The sequence below is a fragment of the Platichthys flesus genome, chromosome 4 (genome assembly GCF_949316205.1).
Source record: "Platichthys flesus chromosome 4, fPlaFle2.1, whole genome shotgun sequence".
Lineage (NCBI taxonomy): Eukaryota > Metazoa > Chordata > Actinopteri > Pleuronectiformes > Pleuronectidae > Platichthys > Platichthys flesus.
In genome coordinates this window covers 20,515,442-20,536,739 of record NC_084948.1, presented here as the reverse complement: position 1 = coordinate 20,536,739, position 21,298 = coordinate 20,515,442, and the positions used below count along the sequence as shown (strand labels likewise).

Genomic DNA, 21,298 nt, shown 5'->3' with positions numbered 1-21,298 from the left:
ATAGAGGGAGAGAAAAAAGGATTCCTCCCTCACGACTGCTTGGAGGCTTTGATTTGAACCATTCTGCGTGTGTTTTGATCAGACTCTGAGCTTCGGTTTCTCTCCTGTGGTATCAAACGCTGCACTCCTGCTGCACCGGTCTTTTTAAACTGAGGCCAGGGCAGCAAAGGGAGGCCTCACAGTGCCTGCAGCCTCCGAGAGAACAAACCACATCGATTTATGTGCCGTTTCACCCGAAACAAGGGACAATCTGAATGAGATGTGATGTGTCACTTTGCCAGAGGTTAAGCTTTGTCTCGGCTTTGAGCTTGAATCCGTCCCCGCTGAATGGTTCAGGGTGCAGAGCACATTGCGGCTGCTTCACTTAAGTCCGCGCTCAGTCAACCAGTCTTGTTAACATAACAGAGTGGATGATTGTGCCTCGTCGGGGAAAAAAGAAAATCATTGTACCTCCCAGCGAACGCAGTTGGCCGGTGATTTATAGACCTCTGAAGTTGTTGCATTTGTCACAATCAGCGTGACTTAATAGTGTATTACTACAATACTCCTCCTGTCTGGTATTATGCTGATTTGAGACAACCTGCCTGGTAGAATATTGTTGTTTCATTATGTCAAATTATGTTTTGATAGATGCGTCACTGGGATATTAAGCAGCCGAGCCTTTTTTTTTTACTTTGTTTCTATTTTGTCTGCATTTTGATGCTGTTTTTTTTTTGGGGGGGGGGGGAGTTACGGGGAGAGCTCGGTGCCTGTCTATTTGAGGCTGTGTGTAACAACAGCCTGGCGTCTACGGTTGTCAGAAAAGTGTTAGCGCTCCCTCTTTGTCTTGACACCACTGTGGGAGGCGAACACTACCTGAGCTGTGCAGAGTTGTCATTAAAGTGGCTGGTGGCTTTTCCGTTCCCCTCTGTCAGCTGCAGAGACATTTTCACGTGTGGCACGGTGAGTGACAACCCCCGGTTCACCAATGAGATTACGCGGCTCCCTTGTCTTCAAAGACGTCGCACATGCTGAAACGTCTTAATGCTAGCCTTTGATTCACTGGGACGTCCATCTATTGGTATTTATGTGCAATTGTAGATACTCGTAGCACTTAGCTAAGAGGAGCCAGGGCACCGAATTCCATGCTGCTTTTTATCTTCTAGCATTTTTTGAAGGATTATCCCTTAATCTCCCGACCTAAAAGCCGTCTGCTGCTACAGGTGTCCTCGGGAGCACAACACAAACACTCCGGTCATAGATTGGACATTCACAAAGCAAATTCAATCAACGGTGAGTGAGCAATTAGCCAGCTCTGTGGGGATATTTGCTAAATCTCCTCTTTATTACAGTTTATCAAGCTGCAACATGCTTTGCATCTCCTATAAGCCGAGCGGATAAATATGTTGTGGTCGACTCTCGGGGGAGAATTAATCTGAATATTCCCGGTGCTGTTTACAGGTGAGTGTTTTTCTGATACCTCGCTGACAGCTCAGGGTGGATAAGCCGCACCCGAGAGGTGATAGAAGCAGGAGTGGGTAAGATGCAACTAAATTAGCGCTGTGATTTAAGGAATGCACAAACAGCAGTTTTTACAGTGGAATGAAAACACTCCTCAGAGCTTGAATAAATGCATGATTTATTACAATTCCATTCTCCAATATTAGGCATCGAACCTCATTTATGAACCTGGAAAGAATAATAACTCAAAGTCAACTTTTGGGTTTTCTTTAGAGCTTTCAATAATATTGCAGTCTTTAATGATTGCTGGAGGTTTCTCAGTTTTCATGGACCTGGATGTGTTGACTCGTGAACAGATCATTATTATGTAATCTGGAGCAGACCTCTGTTCTTGTTGGTTTAAAGTTAAGCAATCGCAAATCAAGGCCCGTTCACTTGCTCAGTCATTAAATGGAGAAGAGCTGCTGATAATTACATACTGACAAAGTTCATTCACGAGTGGAAGCACAAACATTAAGGAAAACAAGCTCCAAGTCCAGACCTGCACCAAATGCAATTATACAAGCAAATACGTTTAACAAATATAATACAAGGTGCCACACTTGAAGTGCAACAGGACCATATGGGGAGTGATTTTAAAGCAACAAAGGAAATGTTTAGGTTTCGACCATGTTTGGAGATTTGAGATTTGCGATTTGAGATGCCACCTACTGGAATCTCAAAGGCCAGCTCCGGAGATGACCAGCGTTCCTGGGGAGAAGAATCTTATAATCTTTGAGAATCTTCCCCTCCGCTCTGTCGTCAATAGAGTTTTGAAAACGTTGATATGTTTGTTGCTGCCAGTTTGTCAGTTTCATTTGATAGTTTCATAACAATAAAAAAATCGCGGCAGCATCGTTAATTGAACTTTGCTTTGGTTTTGAATGTACATTACAGATTGAATAACATGCGCATTTGACTTCACTGACTTAAGTACACCACCCACCCTCAGCCCCCTGGTGTCGTAGTTGTTGTTGCATGTTTTTCTCCTATTTGTAGGTGTGTGGGTCTTTGATGCAGATTAAACGGACGATTATTTTCTGAAAATATAATTGATAGGTTAGAGAATTGGAAGCTCAACACAAGATGAAAACCGTTTATTTTGTCTAAACAACAGCCCTAAAGCCTAAAACTTTTAGTTTGCCATCATATATGATTAAGAAATCCTGAAAATATTAACATTTGAGAAGCTGGACTTTTGGCACTTTTCATATCGACTTAAACCTTATTAATGGTTCTCAAAATTGTAGATGACTAATATGCTGCACACTAACTAATTAACAGATTAAGGGCTTCCTTCTCTTTAATGGAATTTGGCCTTTTTTTTATGACAGACCGAGTGAGGAGCCTGACGTTAAAACTCTGCACATTGTGGAAACTCACCAGTACTAGTTCACATACGCAAAGGGCATTTCGGTCTGAGTTTCAATGTAATATGTTGTCATGCAATTCTTTAAAGCAGGTTTGAAAATAATTATCCTCGACATCAGAGACGAGCATAAGGTGCTGGAAATTCATTTTTTTTTCTTTTCGCGAGGACAGCTGAAACTCTTTGATCGGTTTCTTTTGTGAAAATCCTGACCTCAGAAGTCGTCCCTGTTTATTCGGTTCACTCTGCAGGAGCTCGCTGCTCCGTCCGATTTCCTCAGAGGAGAAAAAAGTTTGATGCCCACCTCTGATCCTTCTAATTAAATGAAAACACAGTGGGCTGTTCACAGTGAGACAGCATCGACACACACACACACACACACAATCAGACAGTACCCAGTGTGGATCTCAATGGGGAACCACAGAGTCCCGGCGTCCGACTCGGCTGTGTCCTCTAATGCGGTGCGATCAGAGACTTGGTGGACGTGCAACACGCCGCAGATCATGGGCATAAAATAAGCAAGGGAATGTTTTACCTGAAAGGAGGAGCATTAATTCAAAGGCATCGCACTAGTACTGAGGAGAAATGTTGTCTCATTAGTGTTACCCCACTGCTTTTACTGAGCTGCGATAGAGAGAGAGAGAGAGCCAGCGAGCGAGGGAGGCTATGTGCCACTCTCACCACACAGACACCCACTCTCCAGAGATCTGAGTTTGCCTCAGCAACTGAAAAATAGTGCAGATGATTAAGGATTCATCGTGGTGGGAGCGGGTTGAACACGGATGCCTGAATACCAGGACGTGCAGACCCTCAGCTCTCATAGAGAACGTGATGTATTCTGGCAGGAAACGTAGCATCGCGGTGGACGGGGAGCTGAAAATGCAACACTTTTCTGTTTCCGAACATAATGCTGCTCATTGTGTGGAACCCGGGAGAATGAGATTCGGATGAAAAGGAGAAAGAGGTGAGGAGACAAGGACAGACATTATTTGGAGGGACGGCTGGCCTGCCTGCTCTCATCCCCCGCGCGTGATTGACAGATTGGTGCAATGGCTGCGCTGGCACGAATGCCATCACAAGCGTTTCCCCCAGAAATCTGTCTATCACCGCTGTCTAAGCAGAGCGACAGCCATGACATCTAATCACAGGCGAGCTGGCACCTCATAACTTCTACCTAATGCGCTGCAGGTACAGAGGAGAGAAGGGGAGCGGCAGACAAGAGCTATTTATAGGCCTTTCAGAGGCCACCAGCAGGAAGTGGATGATAGTGAAGGGTTAGGGAAGGTGTCACCGCACTATATCACAAGTCCCTCTGTTTATATATAGACCTCTGTTGACAAGATTAAACACTGAGATGCCCCAGTATCCGGCTGATGCGTTTTTTTTCTGGGTTACACTCCTGACAAAGTAACACAAAATGAGGGCAGATATACTACACATGCAAGACGATAATGAGTCATTTACATAATGTTTCTACAACATTATAATTACCTGGCAATTAAAGCAGCTCAAAAGCCTCATTATGGGCTGTCCTGGGGGCTGATTGGACTGGGACGCATACGGAGCGCTCGCTCAGGCTCCGAGTTCCAGACCGGCTATCAACCTCAATCACTCCGGGTCTCTTTTCGCTCATACTGCTTTCAGCTGGAGCAGAATAGCCTCAGAAGTCTCATTACTTTCAATTATCACACAATAAAGACAGAGGTTTGTCTGACACTGCACGGCCTGATATCGCAGCCGACTCCTGGACAATGTTCAAAAGTTGTTTCCCGTCGCGTTTGATTTGTCACTCACACTTTTTGGTCCCCGGGGGAATCGCTGACACATTGAAAATGCACAAAGGACTGGTAACAAGGACATGTGTCATACCTTACACCCTTATTATGCCGGCAATGACAAGTGTGACAGGCAGTCACTTCAACAGACTGTGTGCTCAGCACTGACGCTTGCATTGCTCACAGCGACGCCCCGAAGTCTGCGTGGAATGTCAATATATTAAAATAGGGTGTGTGTGAAATGGAATAAATGTAGATATGGACGTGCAGCAGTGGGCAGGGGGAGGAGGTGTGTGTGCATGTGTGAAAGAGAGAGAGAGAGAGATAGAAATGGGGTGGGGGGGGGGGGGGTTGTTTATGAATAGCCGACAATGAATGATGGAAGCTCTCCCGAGGGTGCAGTCCCTGAGCACTGCTGCAGGGACTTGGGAACATGCCAGTCTCCCATGCCCTGTGAGATGCCAGTTTGGGTGGGCACTGTTCCGAATGGGTGCTCTCTCTTCTCCAGGATACACTGCAGGTCCCAGGGGAGCATCTCCAGGCAGTGGCTGCTCCACAGCAGGGCTGGCTGGAATCTTAATCAGGGACACGAGGGGTAGGAAACAATGTCCACATAGCCCCCCTGTTCCTCCGTATTAATATAACATGCAGGGTAAAGGGACGACGGGATGAACGTGGCTCATTATGTCAGGATTATATATATGGCTGGATATTGTACAATTTGCTAATTGGGATGACCCTTTTGTGTATTTCATTTAATCTGTGTTAAATATCGTAGCATATATGCAGCTTTCGTTTGATGAGTTGCAATCTGCTCCTGAAAGTTTCCTGTTACCAGTGGAATGTGACTCCCTGCTTACGTCCTGTCAGCTAACACCTTGTCTGTTCTCTTCTCTCCCCCTCTCATCTTCGCCTGCGCTGCAACAGGAGCTGCTGAAACCGTGACAGGTACTCATTCTTTCTCTCTTTTTTTTTTCATTTTTCGCTACCTGCTGTTCATTTGGACTTGCCCGCGTCTGTCGGTGTGTCTGTTGTTTGGCTGTCCATCGCAGCCTGTTCATCTGTGCATATTTACAAGAATGGCTGGTTATGTTGGTATTTTTCCTTTCAGGAGGGAGGAGAGAGACATGCACTCACAATGACAATCCATTCTTTTTATTCTCTGCTCTCACATCAACACACTGCCACATGTAGATTACAAATTCCTGTCCAGGCTATTTGGTCGCCACTTCAGTTTGCTGTTGTCCTCTTGACACTTTCACTGTGGTCTGAGGTTACTCAAATAACCACAGATCTCCAGTTACAAAAAAAGGCCCTTCCGAAAGTCAAATGTATGTAAACAGTCAAATAATGAATATTCTTATCAAGCCAAAACAACAGAAAGTTTCTTTCTTCGACTGTTGCTCGTGGACTTTACCATTTTAAATGTATAAAGAATGTAAAATGTCTTTAATAAATTATTCACTAAACAATAGCAACAGAATATATTCAAATAACATTTGGCTCTTTCAGCACGTGTTGTCACGATGTGTGAGTGTGTGTCTCTCTTCTCCCTTCGCCAACGTCTACACGCGAGCACTTCACTTAAACAGATGCACTAACCCTGTTGTTCTTAATGTCCTTTCTAACATGGTCTGAGGTTAAGCAAAAGTAATTGTGTATTTTTGGCTGCTAGTGTTGAAGCCAAATTAGCCAAAAGCCAAGAGGTAAGAAAACACATTAATGGTACCACTTTCTAATAAATGAACAGCTTGCAAAACACTTTCATCTTTCACATCTAGGTGCAAGCCACAGCTACACCACTGCAGGACTTAAATGCACTTCGACTAAAATGTGTTTACTTGATTAGAGTTGGAAGTTGTGAGGTGCATTACTCCTATCTGACAAATGTTGGCCTGAACGTGTCCTAATGCAGTAAAGTAAAACATTCAACATTTAAAAGGATGGAGTCCTCAGCTGAAACAAATTCTTTATAGAAATGATTATTTTTCTAGTGCTAAGTCAAAGGAAGTCAGTTTTGCATCTCCTAGTTGTGAAAATATTCCTTTGCCTGGTGTTTATTCATCAGAATGTGGAATCCAATCACTTAAGATACACAACTTGTTTATTTTTATACCAAACAAACACCCCGTAACGTTTTAGCTGGTAAAATAAGAGAACATGTGTTTCTCAGGTCGAACGTCCTTATTTCCTAGTCATGTGGTAGCATCCTCATACAAACGGTTACACAGAGAGCTTATCTGTGGTTCTAATTTTTTTTTTTTAAATCGAAAGATGGTCAAATTAGTGGGCATGACTTTTTTTGAAACCTTCCCATACGAATTATCTCGGAGAAATGGCACGGTGCTAATTACACCCTGAGACAGAAGCCTCCTCGCTTGTGAACGTCCTTAAAACAGCATTTCATCATCAGGATCAGGGTTTAATGACCGAGCGGGATGAAGACGAGCGGCGGCGAAGAGGCATCATCAGAGACGGAGAGGGGGAAACTTTTATTGTTAATGACTGTCTTTAGTCCGGGTTGTTCCTTGATAGGACACGACAGCGTTGACTCTTGGTGGTGGTGGTGGGGGGGGGGGGGGGATTGGGGGTCGGCTGTCCGGCTCTTTGCTTCCTCTTTCATGTCTTTTGATGTCCAAACAAGAGGGAACAGATCAAAGACGGAGCCGACTCGATTCAAAAGGTGCCTGTCTCCAAAACTTCTAAAGGGAGGAGCCGCTCCGCTAATATTTCCTGATTTCCTCAACTTTTTGTCAAAAGTGGCCAGGCGGGGGAGGGCGGGGGGGGGATTGCTTTGCATTTTGAGTGCGGCTGATGAGCCCGGCCTCCCTGCCAAACACTCGATGGCAGATTGTACATCCCCTCGGAGAAAGCACAGACTTTTGAAGGTCTGTATTTCCCTCTGACTGTTTCATTCAGTATGTTGTGATGCGGGCGAACAGGAGGGCAGCCATGTGTAGAGATACAGGCACTTTGCTCTTCCAGACAGCTGCTGGAATGAGTGTGAATTTATCAGCCAGTCATCTGTGCCATGCCTCGGCCCACTCCCCCTTCCATCCCGGCCCACTACCCAGAATTAATGACTGCCTCCCCTCGTTTGCACCCAATCATGACCGAGATGCAGAGGCAATTGAAAATGTTTACTCCGATTGCGCAAACCCTCCATGTTCCTCAAAGTGGCCTGTTTTCCCTTTGATGGGATTGCTAATCACAGCCACGTTATTTATGTGTGTTTTGAATTGGAGATGAGCCGAGGCTGGAATATTGGAGGGGTACCAACCTTGCTTGGGGCTGCTAAACCTTATGGAGAATTCGTCTATTTCGTTCCCTTTCTCTCAGTCCAGCAGATTGGGAGCAGCGTAACCTTGCTTTGAGGCGGCTCTCTGTTGCCGTTTCGGCTGCCAAATATATTATTTTTACAGCAATGAAATAAAAAAGACATCAAAACACTTTGCATTGCTCTTGCCTCATCTCCAGCGGCGCTACGTGCACGTACAGAGGAGCTGAGCACACACCTGACATCACCTCAGACTTTCATATGTCTGACCACACATATCCACAATGATCTCTGATGTTCCGTGACATACTTGTGTTCTGTTTGCACATTTATAATTTAGCACAGTCTGTCTCCAGTATATCTGTATGTATCTATCATAATCTCTCCCTGTCAAGCCCCCAATAGTAGGATACTGATTTTGAAGTAAAGTAGAACATTGGATCCAACCCAGAATTAAATCCATATTGGACGACCCTGCACTTCAAGATTTATGTCCAGTGCTAGTGTTTCATACCAGTGCAGGAAATATTCTGCCCTATATGTAGCAAAGTGGAAATTAAGGGTGTGGAATGGGCATGTCGCAAGCCTGATTTTATGACCTGAGTTCATGTTGTGTCACAGACCCACAATTAATGGTCGTTTTTTATTAACTGAGGCGTTAACCTGAACCCTACTTTGAAGTAATAATGAGACAGTTTTGAGGATTTATGCTTATTCACTTTCCCTTTGCGATTCAGATGAGAAAATTGATTTTAATCTTATATCTTTTATGGTAAATATGCACCAGGTCAGCTAAACTTAGCGCAAACATTGGAGGCAGGTGGAAGCAACCTTTGCCCCAAATGAACACAACAATTGAATACGTTATAAATTGTGCAAAAAAAGGTGCAGACCAGCCAAGAAATAGCATAACTCCTTGTAAAAAGGTAAATGTTAATATCACAGCTAAGCTAACTGGCTGCTGGCTGTGGCCTGTGGCATTAACCTTTGCATCCCTCAGAAGGTTAGATGAACTATTGCTTTATCCAGTGTATTTGCCAGAACCACAATCATTCCACAACCATTACCACACCGCCTGCAGAAAAACATTGGCATTGGATCTATTCTGAGGTTACTCGGGTCTCATCTGGGATCAGTGTTCTCATCTGGTAAGAGCCGTCTCTGAAGACATCCGGCTGACATCAACACCCATTTACCTTTACAATCTCCTGTTTTACGCTTTTACTTTTGTTGCACCTGACAAGTCAACATACTCTAAAAACTCGAAGTCGTAGCAGTCAGACAATGGCAATAGCTCCGGGACATGAATGTTCTTCGACACTCACACTTGATTGGCTCTATTCCCACTTAAATCAGTCGGTAACAAAACGCTCCCACTTCCTAATATAATCCAGAGAACTGGGTTTCAAGTTCAAATTGGGATTTTCATGGTTGCCTCTGGCTTTGGACAGTAGCCAGGCTGATAGCGGTAACCACTTTGCTACCTGGTCGTAGCAACCGTGAGATGTCATTTGAAAAAACTTGGGGTAAAAAGATCATTAGGTTCATGTCTGTGTCCTGTTTCTCCATTAGACATTAAACATTAAAAATATGTGTAAAAACAACAAGAACTATGTTATTTTTACGACTCGTGGGCTTACGTCATCCAAAACGTTTCCAAGGATGTTGAGTCTTGAGTCAAATCTTGACTTGAGTCAAATCAGCTTCACCTGTTTTTCTCTGCTGTAACTGCAGGGGCAAACAAACTATGATGAAGGAGCAACACACAGTTGGCCAGTCAGCAGTTTATTCCTTCCATTGTTTGAATTGGTCACTTTTCCTAGTAGCCTGAATAAAATTTAAACAAATCACACGAACACAATTTAGGCTTCAAGTAAAATTTCATTGGCAAAGGTGGTTGAGACAACAACTCCCATGATCCCACGCTGCCTCATGACGTCATCAGGTATTTTGTTATTGCTTTGATTAAAAGACTCCTAGAGGCCAAAGTAGCACATTGTACATTTAAAGTATTCACATTGACCATCTTTAGATATAAACTGCCTTAAAAACTCAGCCATGAATTAACGGTAAACATTTAATGGACGCTGTGTTTTTGCCACTTCCCTTCCCTTGTTCCTGAACCTGAGGCCTGGCGGCAGATTGGAATGAAATGGGTAGCTCATTGCATCAGACAGGTCTGAGGAGCGTTTCTCCACAGGAGGTTAATTTCTTATTTCTTGCCGCATTCACCGAGTTCATTTTGAATGATGTTAGTGTGGCTGTCTATTCTCATTATCACTATCTGAAAACGCAGGGTTGTTTTTTTTTTTTTTTCTCCTTCCACTTTGTAAATGTCAGAATGCAATCGAGGAGTCTGACAGCTTGGGCATGCAAATGTGCTTCTGATGTTTTCTTGGGTCTGAGGCTGAGACTGTTGTTCTTCCGCTGGTGTGAATCTAAGACATTTAAAACATGCTCTCCATGCTCCTTATGCTTTTTTGGCTCCTGACAGATAAATATAGCACAAGGTGATTTTTGATTCTCTCCCTCTCTCTAGTTGAAGAGGCGGGGGGGGGGGGACAAATCCAGGCTTTTTGTGTTGGGTTTGCTGTCGCGTGTAAGTTACGATAACAAGGTCCAGGGTCTGTGTGTGGCAACAATGCCAATGTACAGAGAGGGACTTAGACTTTTATTCCTGGAAATACAGAACAGAACCACTGAGCACACATTGGTCACATGGAACCTCAGATGGAGGGCTCTGATAAAGCTTAACCATAAACAGCATCCAGTCTGGCTCATCGCTCTCCTCTCTCTCTTACTCCCCCTCTCTGCCTCCCCTCCTCCCCTCTGCCATATCCACTACTCACCACTTTCTTACACTCTTTCTTTCTCTGGTTTCCTTCCTACCCTCTCCTCTCTCTCTACCTTTGTGGGCAGCCGAGCTTACAGCCCATCTGGCACTGACTCACAGGGCCCACTCTGAGCTGGGGGAGATCAATAGTGACAAACATTGCACATGGCTCTTATATTAAAAGGATTAGACATGAGTGCAAACAGACAATCTACACGGCCGAGTCACATATCTTCACCCTGTGCATGTGTTGACACGCAGTCCCCACAGTGAGACATATAAATATTTGATTGCACATGTCCGGACAGGGATGCTCGTCTCCCAGTTGAAATGTCAGTCTACCATCTGTCTTCTTTGTCTTTGTCGTGAAGTCGACGGTCAGAACCTGGCAACCGACAACGTGTCGGTGATCGAGGGGGAGATGGCCACCATCAGCTGCAGAGTGATGGACAACGACGACTCCGTCATCCAGCTGCTCAACCCCAACAGGCAGACCATCTACTTCAGAGACGTTAGACGTAAGTGCCCGCGCCTCATCTTCCATTTACACCTTGCAACGTGTTTCGGGTGATTGGATTGCAATCAGACAGAGCTTGACCACTTGAAAGTGCAGGTGTAACTGCACCCGCAATTTATTATAACAGAAGAATTGTCCATCCACATGCTATAGGGGCAGAAATAATGATCGCACACAGTGGCTAAAGGCTAGCAGCCTTTAGGCTAGCAGCCTTTAGCCACAAAACACATGAAGCGTATGGATGAAAAGAAGATCAAGGAGGATCTGACGATAGCTGGAGAGTGATCAGATCACAATTTTCAGTGTGGAAACTGGAGATATCATATCAGGTGGAAAAGTCTGACAGAAATACCACATTTTGTGTAATTTAGTTCATCCTCCACATCCGGAATAAGCAAAAACAAAAGTTACATGTTGCAGGCATTCATTCCACTTAATTATTTATCAATCCATAATATTTTTCCTTTCTCAGATTCTGAAACCCTTTGTTGCTGGAACATGACAGAATTATTTAGGTAATGTCTAAACATGACCCTTACATTACTTACGTAAGCACAATGGGGGATTAAACAGCTAGTTGACTAATGGATTAACTGATCAACATAAAAACTACCTACAACTATCTTAAAAAAATAATCCTGACCTATGAAACTTTTGAAAGATAATTAGTTTGACCCAGTTTTTTCTTCTTTAAAAACATTCTTAGAATACCTACGGTATATTCCTTCTCCCTTGTCTCCTGCTTTCATTTGTTTGTCTTTCTTCAGGAAGCCCTTTGAAAAGTTAGTTTTCAAAAGTGCTATAAAAATAAAGTTATTAAAGTTGTTATTATTAAAATCTATGAATATGCAAATACTCTTTGTTATATTTAACTACCAGACACTGAAAACTCCATTCTCAGTGTGCATGAGCACTAGAGGCGTTTCCACATCACACTCGTTAGTCACATAATTGACCACTATTGTCTCCAAGCCAGATGTATAGTGTCAGAGAATTGAAGCCACGTGTAGAACTACACGTCTTAAACTGAGACTTCAGGTGAACACACACAAACGTTTCCTTTCAGCAGATGAACATGACAACAGCCTCTTCGTCTCAAGCTCTTCACACACGTTTTTTTTTAGTGGAAGGAGCTAAAAATACAAAAATGGCGGCAGCTGTTCAAATTGCTGCATAGCTCAGGATTTCTGACGGGCTGTCGACAAAACACGACAGTTTGGGCTCTGCTGAGCTGGAATAGGTATTTTTCACTTAACCAAACAAATTAATTGATCTGCAGACAAAATAATAAATTGATAATGAAAACTATCTCAGAGGTAAATATTATGGATGGTGTCACACCTCAAGATCCAATCTGTACTTGAATAATCTCAACATGTGTCACCAAGCTTAGTCTAAACTTTGTGCATATGTCACTGCAGTTGTGTTCCATCATTTAACACAAGATGAGCTGCTACAACTGTTTATTTTTTTCTATTCTATTATTTTCTTTCAACATTAAAGCCAACGTATCAGATATCACTGTTAGATCAGCTCGAGCTCCAGGTTAGAGTCTGCGGGTAAACCTGATTCCATCTGCCCTTGACTCTTTGACTCTTTTGCACAAGTCATTAAGCTCAGAACACGGCGAGATTAATATGAGATAATTCACAGTGCCACCAGGATGGGGAATACTTGTGTGTCCTTGTCACTGTTCGATTTTAGCGATAATCTCTTAGATTAGGATAATATTGAACATTATGATTATGCATGAGCATATGGGCCACTTCTACTTTAAACCAAGTTTTTGTCTCTGTGTTTTTTTTTACCCCTTTTTGTCTCTGGGATCTCAGCCAAGATTCAAGGTGAATGAGAAATACCCTTTATTTCAGTCTATATCGCATCCCAGCTGTTATTTCACAAGTCTAGGTAGTGAGACGTGCGTTTCATTTTCTCACTCGCGAGGAGCACCAGGGGAGTTTGAGTACACATCTTCGCCATATTTGTATAAAATACCCCGAGCTGCCTGAGAATATGGCAGAGGAAAATGGATTGATGTAAAGCATAGGTCACGTTGTGCTCTGCATCTTGAAAGTATTTACTCAGGCACGGAGGAGTAGATCGAGATTGGGGGTGTTTCGGTTCGGAAAAGCTACAGTGAATAATTAGCTCTTGCACCCTAGCACCAATCAATATTAGCTCTGTACAGTTAAAAAAATCTTTCCATAAGTTAAAAGACAACCGTGTCCTTCTTGATCGTTATGAGCTGCTCCGTGTGGACCTTTAAACATTTCATTTTCTCGGACTTAATCAATACAGCGCCTTTGTCCATTTCAAAACACAAATGCTTTGGTTTATCTTCAATTAGATCTCACTATATGTCTGATTTCTGACAGGAGGCTGAATTGTTATTGGGCTGCTGCTGCTGTCTAATGTCTGTGCTCCTTGTAATGGGGTCTAGTGAACCCCATGGCAGCTCTATTCCGGGCTCTGTTCCTAAAGGACTGCCGGTTCTGCAGGGACCCCCCTTCAGCCGCTGCCATTGTTACCTGTCAACGGGGCCGCTCGACACAGTAGCAGCTCTTTGTGTACAAGGAAGCAAACAGCAGTGACACAGGGATACGCCGGGCGCTACAAGAACAGCAGCTACCGGGGAAGCAGCAGCAGCCGCCTGCAGACCACGCAAACAAATATCAGAATGATAGCAGCTTCACAGTACCGCTGACGGCCCAATAACCACATTACTTTTGCAGCAAATAAAGATGAATTATGTCATAGGTAGAGAGGCTGAGCGAGTCTGGTCGGGATGAGCCCTTTATACTTCTAGATATATGCGAAATGACATGCAATTTGGCAGAGTTGTCATCTGAAATGGGAAAAATGAGCTTTTATCAGCGAAGGTGGACCTCTGTGGATGGTGATGCAATATCAGACCATTATTTATTCACTGCATCTTGCCTCGGGAATTGTCTGACTTTGTGTTACAAAGGTTTAAAGCTTAAAGTAATGTGCCTCCAAAAGACGTCTCTCCTTTTTGCATCAAATACTTAACCGCTGCTGTTGTGGAGCAGCCGAAAAACCTTGTTGCAAGGCAAGGCAAGTTTCAACAACAAGGCAATTCAAAGTTCTTTACATGGCATATAAAAGGCTTCATGAGAAACTGTAAAAGCAACATAGTAGAATACAAAAAATAATTAAAAGGGGTTTCATAGAGAATAACATAATACATAAATAAATTAAGAAATCAGAGAGTAATAACAGTGCAAAGTAAGAAATGAGTAATCCTTTGATTTAACCAAAGGTCCAGGAAAGTCTTCATTATTGATTATTCTAGAACTAAGAGTTGCAGCGGACCTGCAGTTCTCTGGGAGCTGGCTCCTTATATGTGGAGCCAAGAAGCTGAACGCTGCTCCTCCAGGTTTAGTTTGGACTCTGGGGACAGAAAGCAGACCTGTTCCAGACGACCTGAGGGGCCTGGGTGGTTCATATCGTAGCAGGGGATCAGAAATATGTCTTGGCTCTAAACTATTCAGTGCTTTATAAACCGAGAGCAGGATATGAAGTCAATTCTTTGACAGACAGGGAGCCAGTGTGCAGATCTCACAACTGCAGTGAAATGAGCTGTTCTTGCTCTTAGTGAGGAAATCAGGCAGCAGCAATTTGAATGAGCTGCAGCTTTCTGATGGATTGTTTTTTTAGAAAGACCAGTAAGACAATATAGCAATAAAATTAAAATAGTGCAAACTTGTGAAAGAGGTCATTTGTATTGATAACTTATTAGCCTATTACCTTTATTTGGTTAGGTTTGTTAATTTCTTTCTTTGTATGTGCTTCAAAACTCAGCTACCTACCTAGCATTGCATCATATCTTATTGCTCAATGTTGTGTTGTGTAAAAGAAAAATCTAACAAAAAAAGGTCTGTATCTCCCTTCTACTTTACGGAGATTTATATTTGGTTTGACCTTATTGTATAGCTGTCAAACCCACGTGTAATGTGACTGAATACATAGTTATTGCTTTCTAAAAATACTGATTATGACATATAGGTTAATTAAAATACAGAAAAATGTATTTGTTCATGTGAGCTTTAGTTTCTTCACCAAAATACAATTAACCAAGAACAGTTCTACTGATCCATAACCTTTAATCTTATATAAAGAATCATTTTCCTCAATATCTTTGTCGTATGTAAGAATAAGGTGAGTTTATTTCGATTGCATCAATTAAATGTGATTTCTTGAGTCTTGGGAAACTGTCATGGGCTTGTTTTACTTTTGAATAGAACAAATCATCAATACAGATACAGGTGTATTTACACCTTCATGTAAAGCAGGCAGCCTGTTGTGAGAAGTGTAAATTTCATTCAGTGTCGCAGAAGTGAAGGGTTTCCCTCCTTCGCAGGTGCTTTGCCTCTCAAAGCGCATCAGTGTCATTGTTTCCCTTTGAGGAGCGACTTCCAAAGATGCACTCAAATTATATTGGGGGGGATGAGGTTTCATGTTGACGCTGCCCCGAGACCTTTGGTAATGATCGTGGTGTTCAGCGTAACTCCTGACGTGAATAACAAACTCCCTGTGCTGTAAATAGGGGCTGAATAGTTCATTAGCTCGACAGATGCAGAGAGGGCTTGATAAAGAAGGCAGGTCAAAACATCAAAAGGACTCCCAATCAAGTCAACCAGAGCTGTTTATGGAAAAGAGTGCTCAGGGATGAGGGTGGGCCGAATGAAAAGGGAGAGTGAAGACTCCGAGGAAGACGGCTAACCTAGTTTGACAACATTAAAAGAAAATTCAGCCAATCTATACCGGCATTAGTATACAGATTCCTGGCTGCTCTTGATTTAGAGTTTCAGGCATCCAACCCTCTCTACCTCGCCGCTGTGATTTAATTCATTATGTATGTTTGAATGCCTCTCCTCTTTCTGGAATATGTGAGTTTGACGCATCCATCCATGACCGGCAGCAGCCCATTTTAAGAGTTCCTAGCTTGTTAGGAGTCTTCATGAGCACTCTTCACACTTTCCTGTCTCTGCCGCTGCTCCGTGGACTGTAGAGCTACTTTATAAATCAACTCTGAATCATTTTCAAACTCACTTTTCTTTTACTCAATTAAGGAGAGAGCCCACAAAAGGGCAGCACTCCCCCTCTCACACTCACTCACACACCTCGCTCTCCCACTGTCTCATTTTCTCCTCGCGACTCCTTTGTCTTCTTCCATCTCCTCTCTCATTCTCACCCCCTCTCCGCTTCCCATTCCCCTTTTCTCTCTCTCACGCCTTGTCTCACGTTTGTGTCCCTGCCCTCTGTATCCACACTGTCTCTGTCTCACATGTATCCCCACAGCTCTGAAGGACAGCCGGTTCCAGCTGGTGAATTTCTCTGACAACGAACTGCGGGTGTCTCTCTCCAATGTGTCACTCTCCGATGAGGGACGCTACGTGTGCCAGCTCTACACGGATCCTCCTCAGGAAGCCTACGCAGACATCACAGTCCTGGGTAGGTGCACGTGAGGGTGCACGCGTGAGCCCCGCACGGATCACACCCCTCCTCCTCACACACTCTCATTGTATTCCTGCTCCATTATAGATATGGATATGAAATAATAGTCATCTCTGATCCTGTTATCTTTAGCAACTGAAACAAAATGTCAGCCAATTAGGCCCTCGCGGTGCTCGACAGCATAACGAAGAGGAGCAGATGCTGAAACCGATGGCTCAGGCCGCGCTGCTTTTGGCAGCTGTGTTGACTCTGTGAATCCCGGTGAATGTTGACTTGGCTGCTCCAAACGATTCCCCATTGAGAGTCAGCTGTGGCACACTTTGATGCTTTGCAGCGAAATGACGCTAGTTAAGCTTTATTATACATGCAGACATCCTGGGGGATTGAAAGGAATTAAAAGCACTTTAAAGTAATTACTCTAGTTGTACAATTGAAACCTAGCTGCAGTATTTCTGAACCATGGATTGCATTGAAGAGTCCTTGAAATACCCCCCCCCCCCCTGCCCCCGACTTTTTGCATTCATGTAACTGGAGCTAAGCAAGTTTGCTGTGGCGCTAATGCTAATGGAAACAAGGGGAAACTGAGCCCTCCTAGAAAATGTGTAGACTTTACATGTAACTGTAGTTTGTAATCACACATACTTGATATATAGCTTTCAATAAACCTTCATAATGAGGGTATGAAACACATCCTTAAGTGATGCTTTATTGATGCATGAGTCATGAGTCATAAATCCTTTCGATTCATTTATAAGAAGTTATTATGTGAGTATATGTGTTATCTGTTCGTCCATCAATTTGGTCCAAACTAAAATATTTCAACAATTGTTAAAAGGATCACATTTTGTACAGATGTCCCTAGAGGATTCATATTTCATGATTTTCGACCTTTCCTCTTGAACCAACGTTTTTACTTAAAACGACAAGTGAAAATAATGTGACAGTGACAAAGGGAATGAACTTACAGAGAAATGGGACTCCAGTGTGAAACTCCAACTGGCCTTACGGAGCTTTATATTGTGTTTCAGCTCATTGTTTAATGGCTCAGTCTGTAAACTGCGGGGGGTAGTAACAGCCCAATCTCAAACAAACTCTGGAGCAGTTCACTTCTAAAAATCTGACCTCCATCCAGACCAACTATCAGATGTTTTCTGCAAGCTTCAGCCAATTTCACTCCTCTAGCCTGGTTAAATTTGCATTCTGGGGTAGTATCATGATCCATTTAGTTAACAAGCGTTAACTGGAGACCTTCCTCGGATATTTACCTTGTTGTTCCTGCTCCAGCCATCTGACCAATGAGGTGAATGAACCTTCTCACATGGTTTGTTTTGAAGCATTTGATCCGATTGGATTTTTCTACGTGAAAAGACGCTGAACCATGACGAAAACGCTCCATGTTTAGAAACTCTTCCAAAATATATATATATGGATAGATATTTATATATATCTATCCATATATATAAATGATTAGATGAACTATAGGTGTGAAAATGCCCTAGCTAGTGAGCAGAGAGTATTTCACAGCTAAAGATGATATTTCTAATCAGTTGGTAGAGACCAAAAATGGAGCAATAATAATGTGGAAAAGGGGAAAAAAGCTTAAAGTAATCACCTGACTTTTCATCTAGCACCATTAAGTCAGCATTTAAATTTCTTTCTACGAACCGGTTCCTCCAAAGGGAGCATGCAACTGACAGAAATATGGCAGCATTAGATTTATTACATGTGCATATATATATATATAGATGTGCATGTGAAAGGAGAAGGTGGCATGTTTAAGAGTTGCTCTTTAACATCAGCATGATACCATGTTAACAGGCCGATTAGCATTTAACTCGAGGCATCCCTGTGTTCACTCACACTATCCTTTAGCCTAACTCACTGTCAGTTCATACGCTCATTTCTGCCATTAAATAAGCCAGAATCCACTTCAGCTCTGAGAGCAGGAGAGAAATTACCCTGAAGCTGTTGTTATTTATAAATCAAATCATTAAGCACATCCACGTTTCTGCTTGAGCCGTCCTTGTTTATGTCTCAGTTACAAGATACAGGTTTGAATCCCCAACATTAGCCTCAGTAACATCCAGCAGGTGGCTGTTGACAAGTGAGGGGGAAACGGACAGCTGTGCTAAAGCAAAGAGAAGGGCCACAGAAGTCATGTTGGGATATTCATTTTCCAATGATGACTTAATGTAGATTCAGAACAAACAGACACGGCTTCCTGTTTTCATAGAAGCTGTTCAAACCCAACGATCTTAAATGTCCTTTCCTTTTAGATTTATTGTGACATGTATTAATGTAAAAAATTAATTGTGATTAATTGATGATCTATTCAGTGTCTAATGACTTGATTCCTTAATGTTGAGGAACAGGCATCCATGCATTAAATGCCCTTATTATTATTAAGTGTCAACCCAATTCTGTGTGTTAATATTGCGGTGCTGGTGTCTTTCTGTCTCTGTGGGTCAGTCCCGCCAGGCAGCCCAATCATTGAGAGCCGCGAGGATGTGGTCAGCGAGGGGAATGAGACGGAGCTCACCTGCACCGCCATGGGCAGTAAGCCAGCTGCTTCCATCAGATGGATGAAAGGGGAGGAAGAACTGACAGGTCAGTAGAATAACAGCCTCCCGCAGTTTGTTTTACAATGTCCAGGCCTGTCCACTTCTCTAGGAACCCTGGTCCCTGGAACCACTTCCTCTGTGTGCCAAATGTGGTTCTCTTGGAAAAAACATTAACGTGTATTCTACTGATTATGTTAACTGACTTGTATTGGAAGATGATCACACTTGGCATGTATGGCTGGTGGAAGAGAGTGGTTTCTTTATTAACATTTCTTTTACCTGTGTGTCAAATCCCCTTATCCCTGCAGTATGTAATAATCAAGTATTCATTCAGAGCTGCAACCCAGGCTCATGTTATATATGTTATACATTTTACAAAACATTTTACTTTAAGCCATTTTCATGTTGTAATTTCCACATCAGCCATTTGGTTTAGATTCAATATTTTAGCTCTGTCGCACCTTGACTGCTGATGGACTGTGTTTTTAAGCCTAGAAAACCCTAAATGTGTTGTATGTACACATGGTGAATGTGAACTTTGCACATTTCACTCATTTCAGGGCTTTGACCAGCTGCAGGCTGACAGGGTTTATAATCTGGGCTGGTGGAAAAACCTTATTACCTCTCAGTTATGATTAGGGGTCATCAATTATTCATTATGGCCTTATTGTACAGCAAGGGGAGGATATTCATTTTAGTCATATCGTATTTACACAGAGTGGCTTTCTGTAGGCTTGTTGTCAAATTATATATGTATTAGAATGGAGTGGATTCATTTGGCTTGTTGAGAGATGAAATATTTAGACAAGAGCGAATCTGAAGCTAAATGCCATCTGTGCCTCCAGTGTTCCCTACAGGAGTTGAAGTCAATTTCTGTTTATGAGTTGTGGAGTGTTGTGAAGGGGAGGGAGGGACAACAGAACGGCTGGATCAGCGAAATGCCATGTCTGACATGCTGAGTGGGGCTAATCCGTAGTGGCAGTGGATGCACAAGGAGAGCCAGGGAGTCACGTCCTCCTGTGCCCCAGGAAGCACAAATCACTACTCATTATGGACGTGCTCAACAATTCATTAGCTCCTGCACGTACTGAGATTTAAAAAGCACACATCGCGCTGGTTTCGCAGAATCTCAGTGATCATGTTTGTCTCACGTCTGCGCGCGGGCAAGGCAGCTGCGATGCCAAGAAGGAAATTTGCTGGCTAATTTAAACACACTTTTAAAATTGGCCGAATTGGTCTCGCAACCATTTATCATGCTGGCAGGCGCAGGACTGATGGGCTCTGGCTTGAGAGAGACTCAACACACAAGGTGGCGAAACAGCCATTAGCATAAATGACAGCTGCAATATTATTTAAATGTAGCGGAGCCCAGAGCTCAGCTGCTGCTGCTGCTAAATACAGGAGGAGATTTGTTCCATCGGACAGCTGCATTTAAACGATGTGTTTTTAACATTTGTTTGTGATTATGTGAAATGAAATGCATGATATTTAATCAGAATTCTGAACAGTTAGAAGATCGTGCATTTAACAAAACGCTAAAAGAAAGAAATACTTTGTTTTGATTTGGTGGCAAACAAAGTTTTAAATTGAATGTTATTCAGACATATTTTAACATTCATTATGGCATAATCAAATTTCTGGTATTTTTTGGGGGGGATTTCTTAGCAAATCAAATAAAAGCATTTATAAAAAAGTAAAGTAAGTGAATAAATGATTATACATGTCTTTTTTTCATTGTAGAGAAGGTGCTCTTGAACCCAACAAAAAAGTTAAAGAACGCATCACTTACTCATCAAACTTGTGACATGATATGAGTCCAAATTCCATTCACAGAAGAAAACGATGGGAAACAATTATAAAAGATTATTATGTCGATTTCAATGTGGCAATATTTCATCTCTTCAGTTTATTTAAACATTGACTTCAGTTAGGTTCTGATGCTGGAATGTCCGTTAGTTAACTGTGGGTGGAGCAGCTCCTGGGATACACAGTATTCCAGTGTGAGTTCT

General features: G+C 42.7%; 1 protein-coding gene across 2 annotated transcripts in view; it reads left to right on the top strand.

Moving 5' to 3' along the window:
* cadm1b (cell adhesion molecule 1b) overlaps positions 1-21,298 on the top strand; it is a 132,904-nt gene that overhangs the window by 88,014 nt on the left and 23,592 nt on the right. For both annotated transcript variants that reach the window (XM_062386640.1, XM_062386639.1), the window contains exons 2-5: positions 5,551-5,571; positions 11,105-11,251; positions 16,573-16,725; positions 19,198-19,335. In XM_062386640.1, the coding sequence (XP_062242624.1) occupies positions 5,551-5,571; positions 11,105-11,251; positions 16,573-16,725; positions 19,198-19,335 (459 nt within the window). The remainder of the gene's footprint in view (positions 1-5,550; positions 5,572-11,104; positions 11,252-16,572; positions 16,726-19,197; positions 19,336-21,298) is intronic.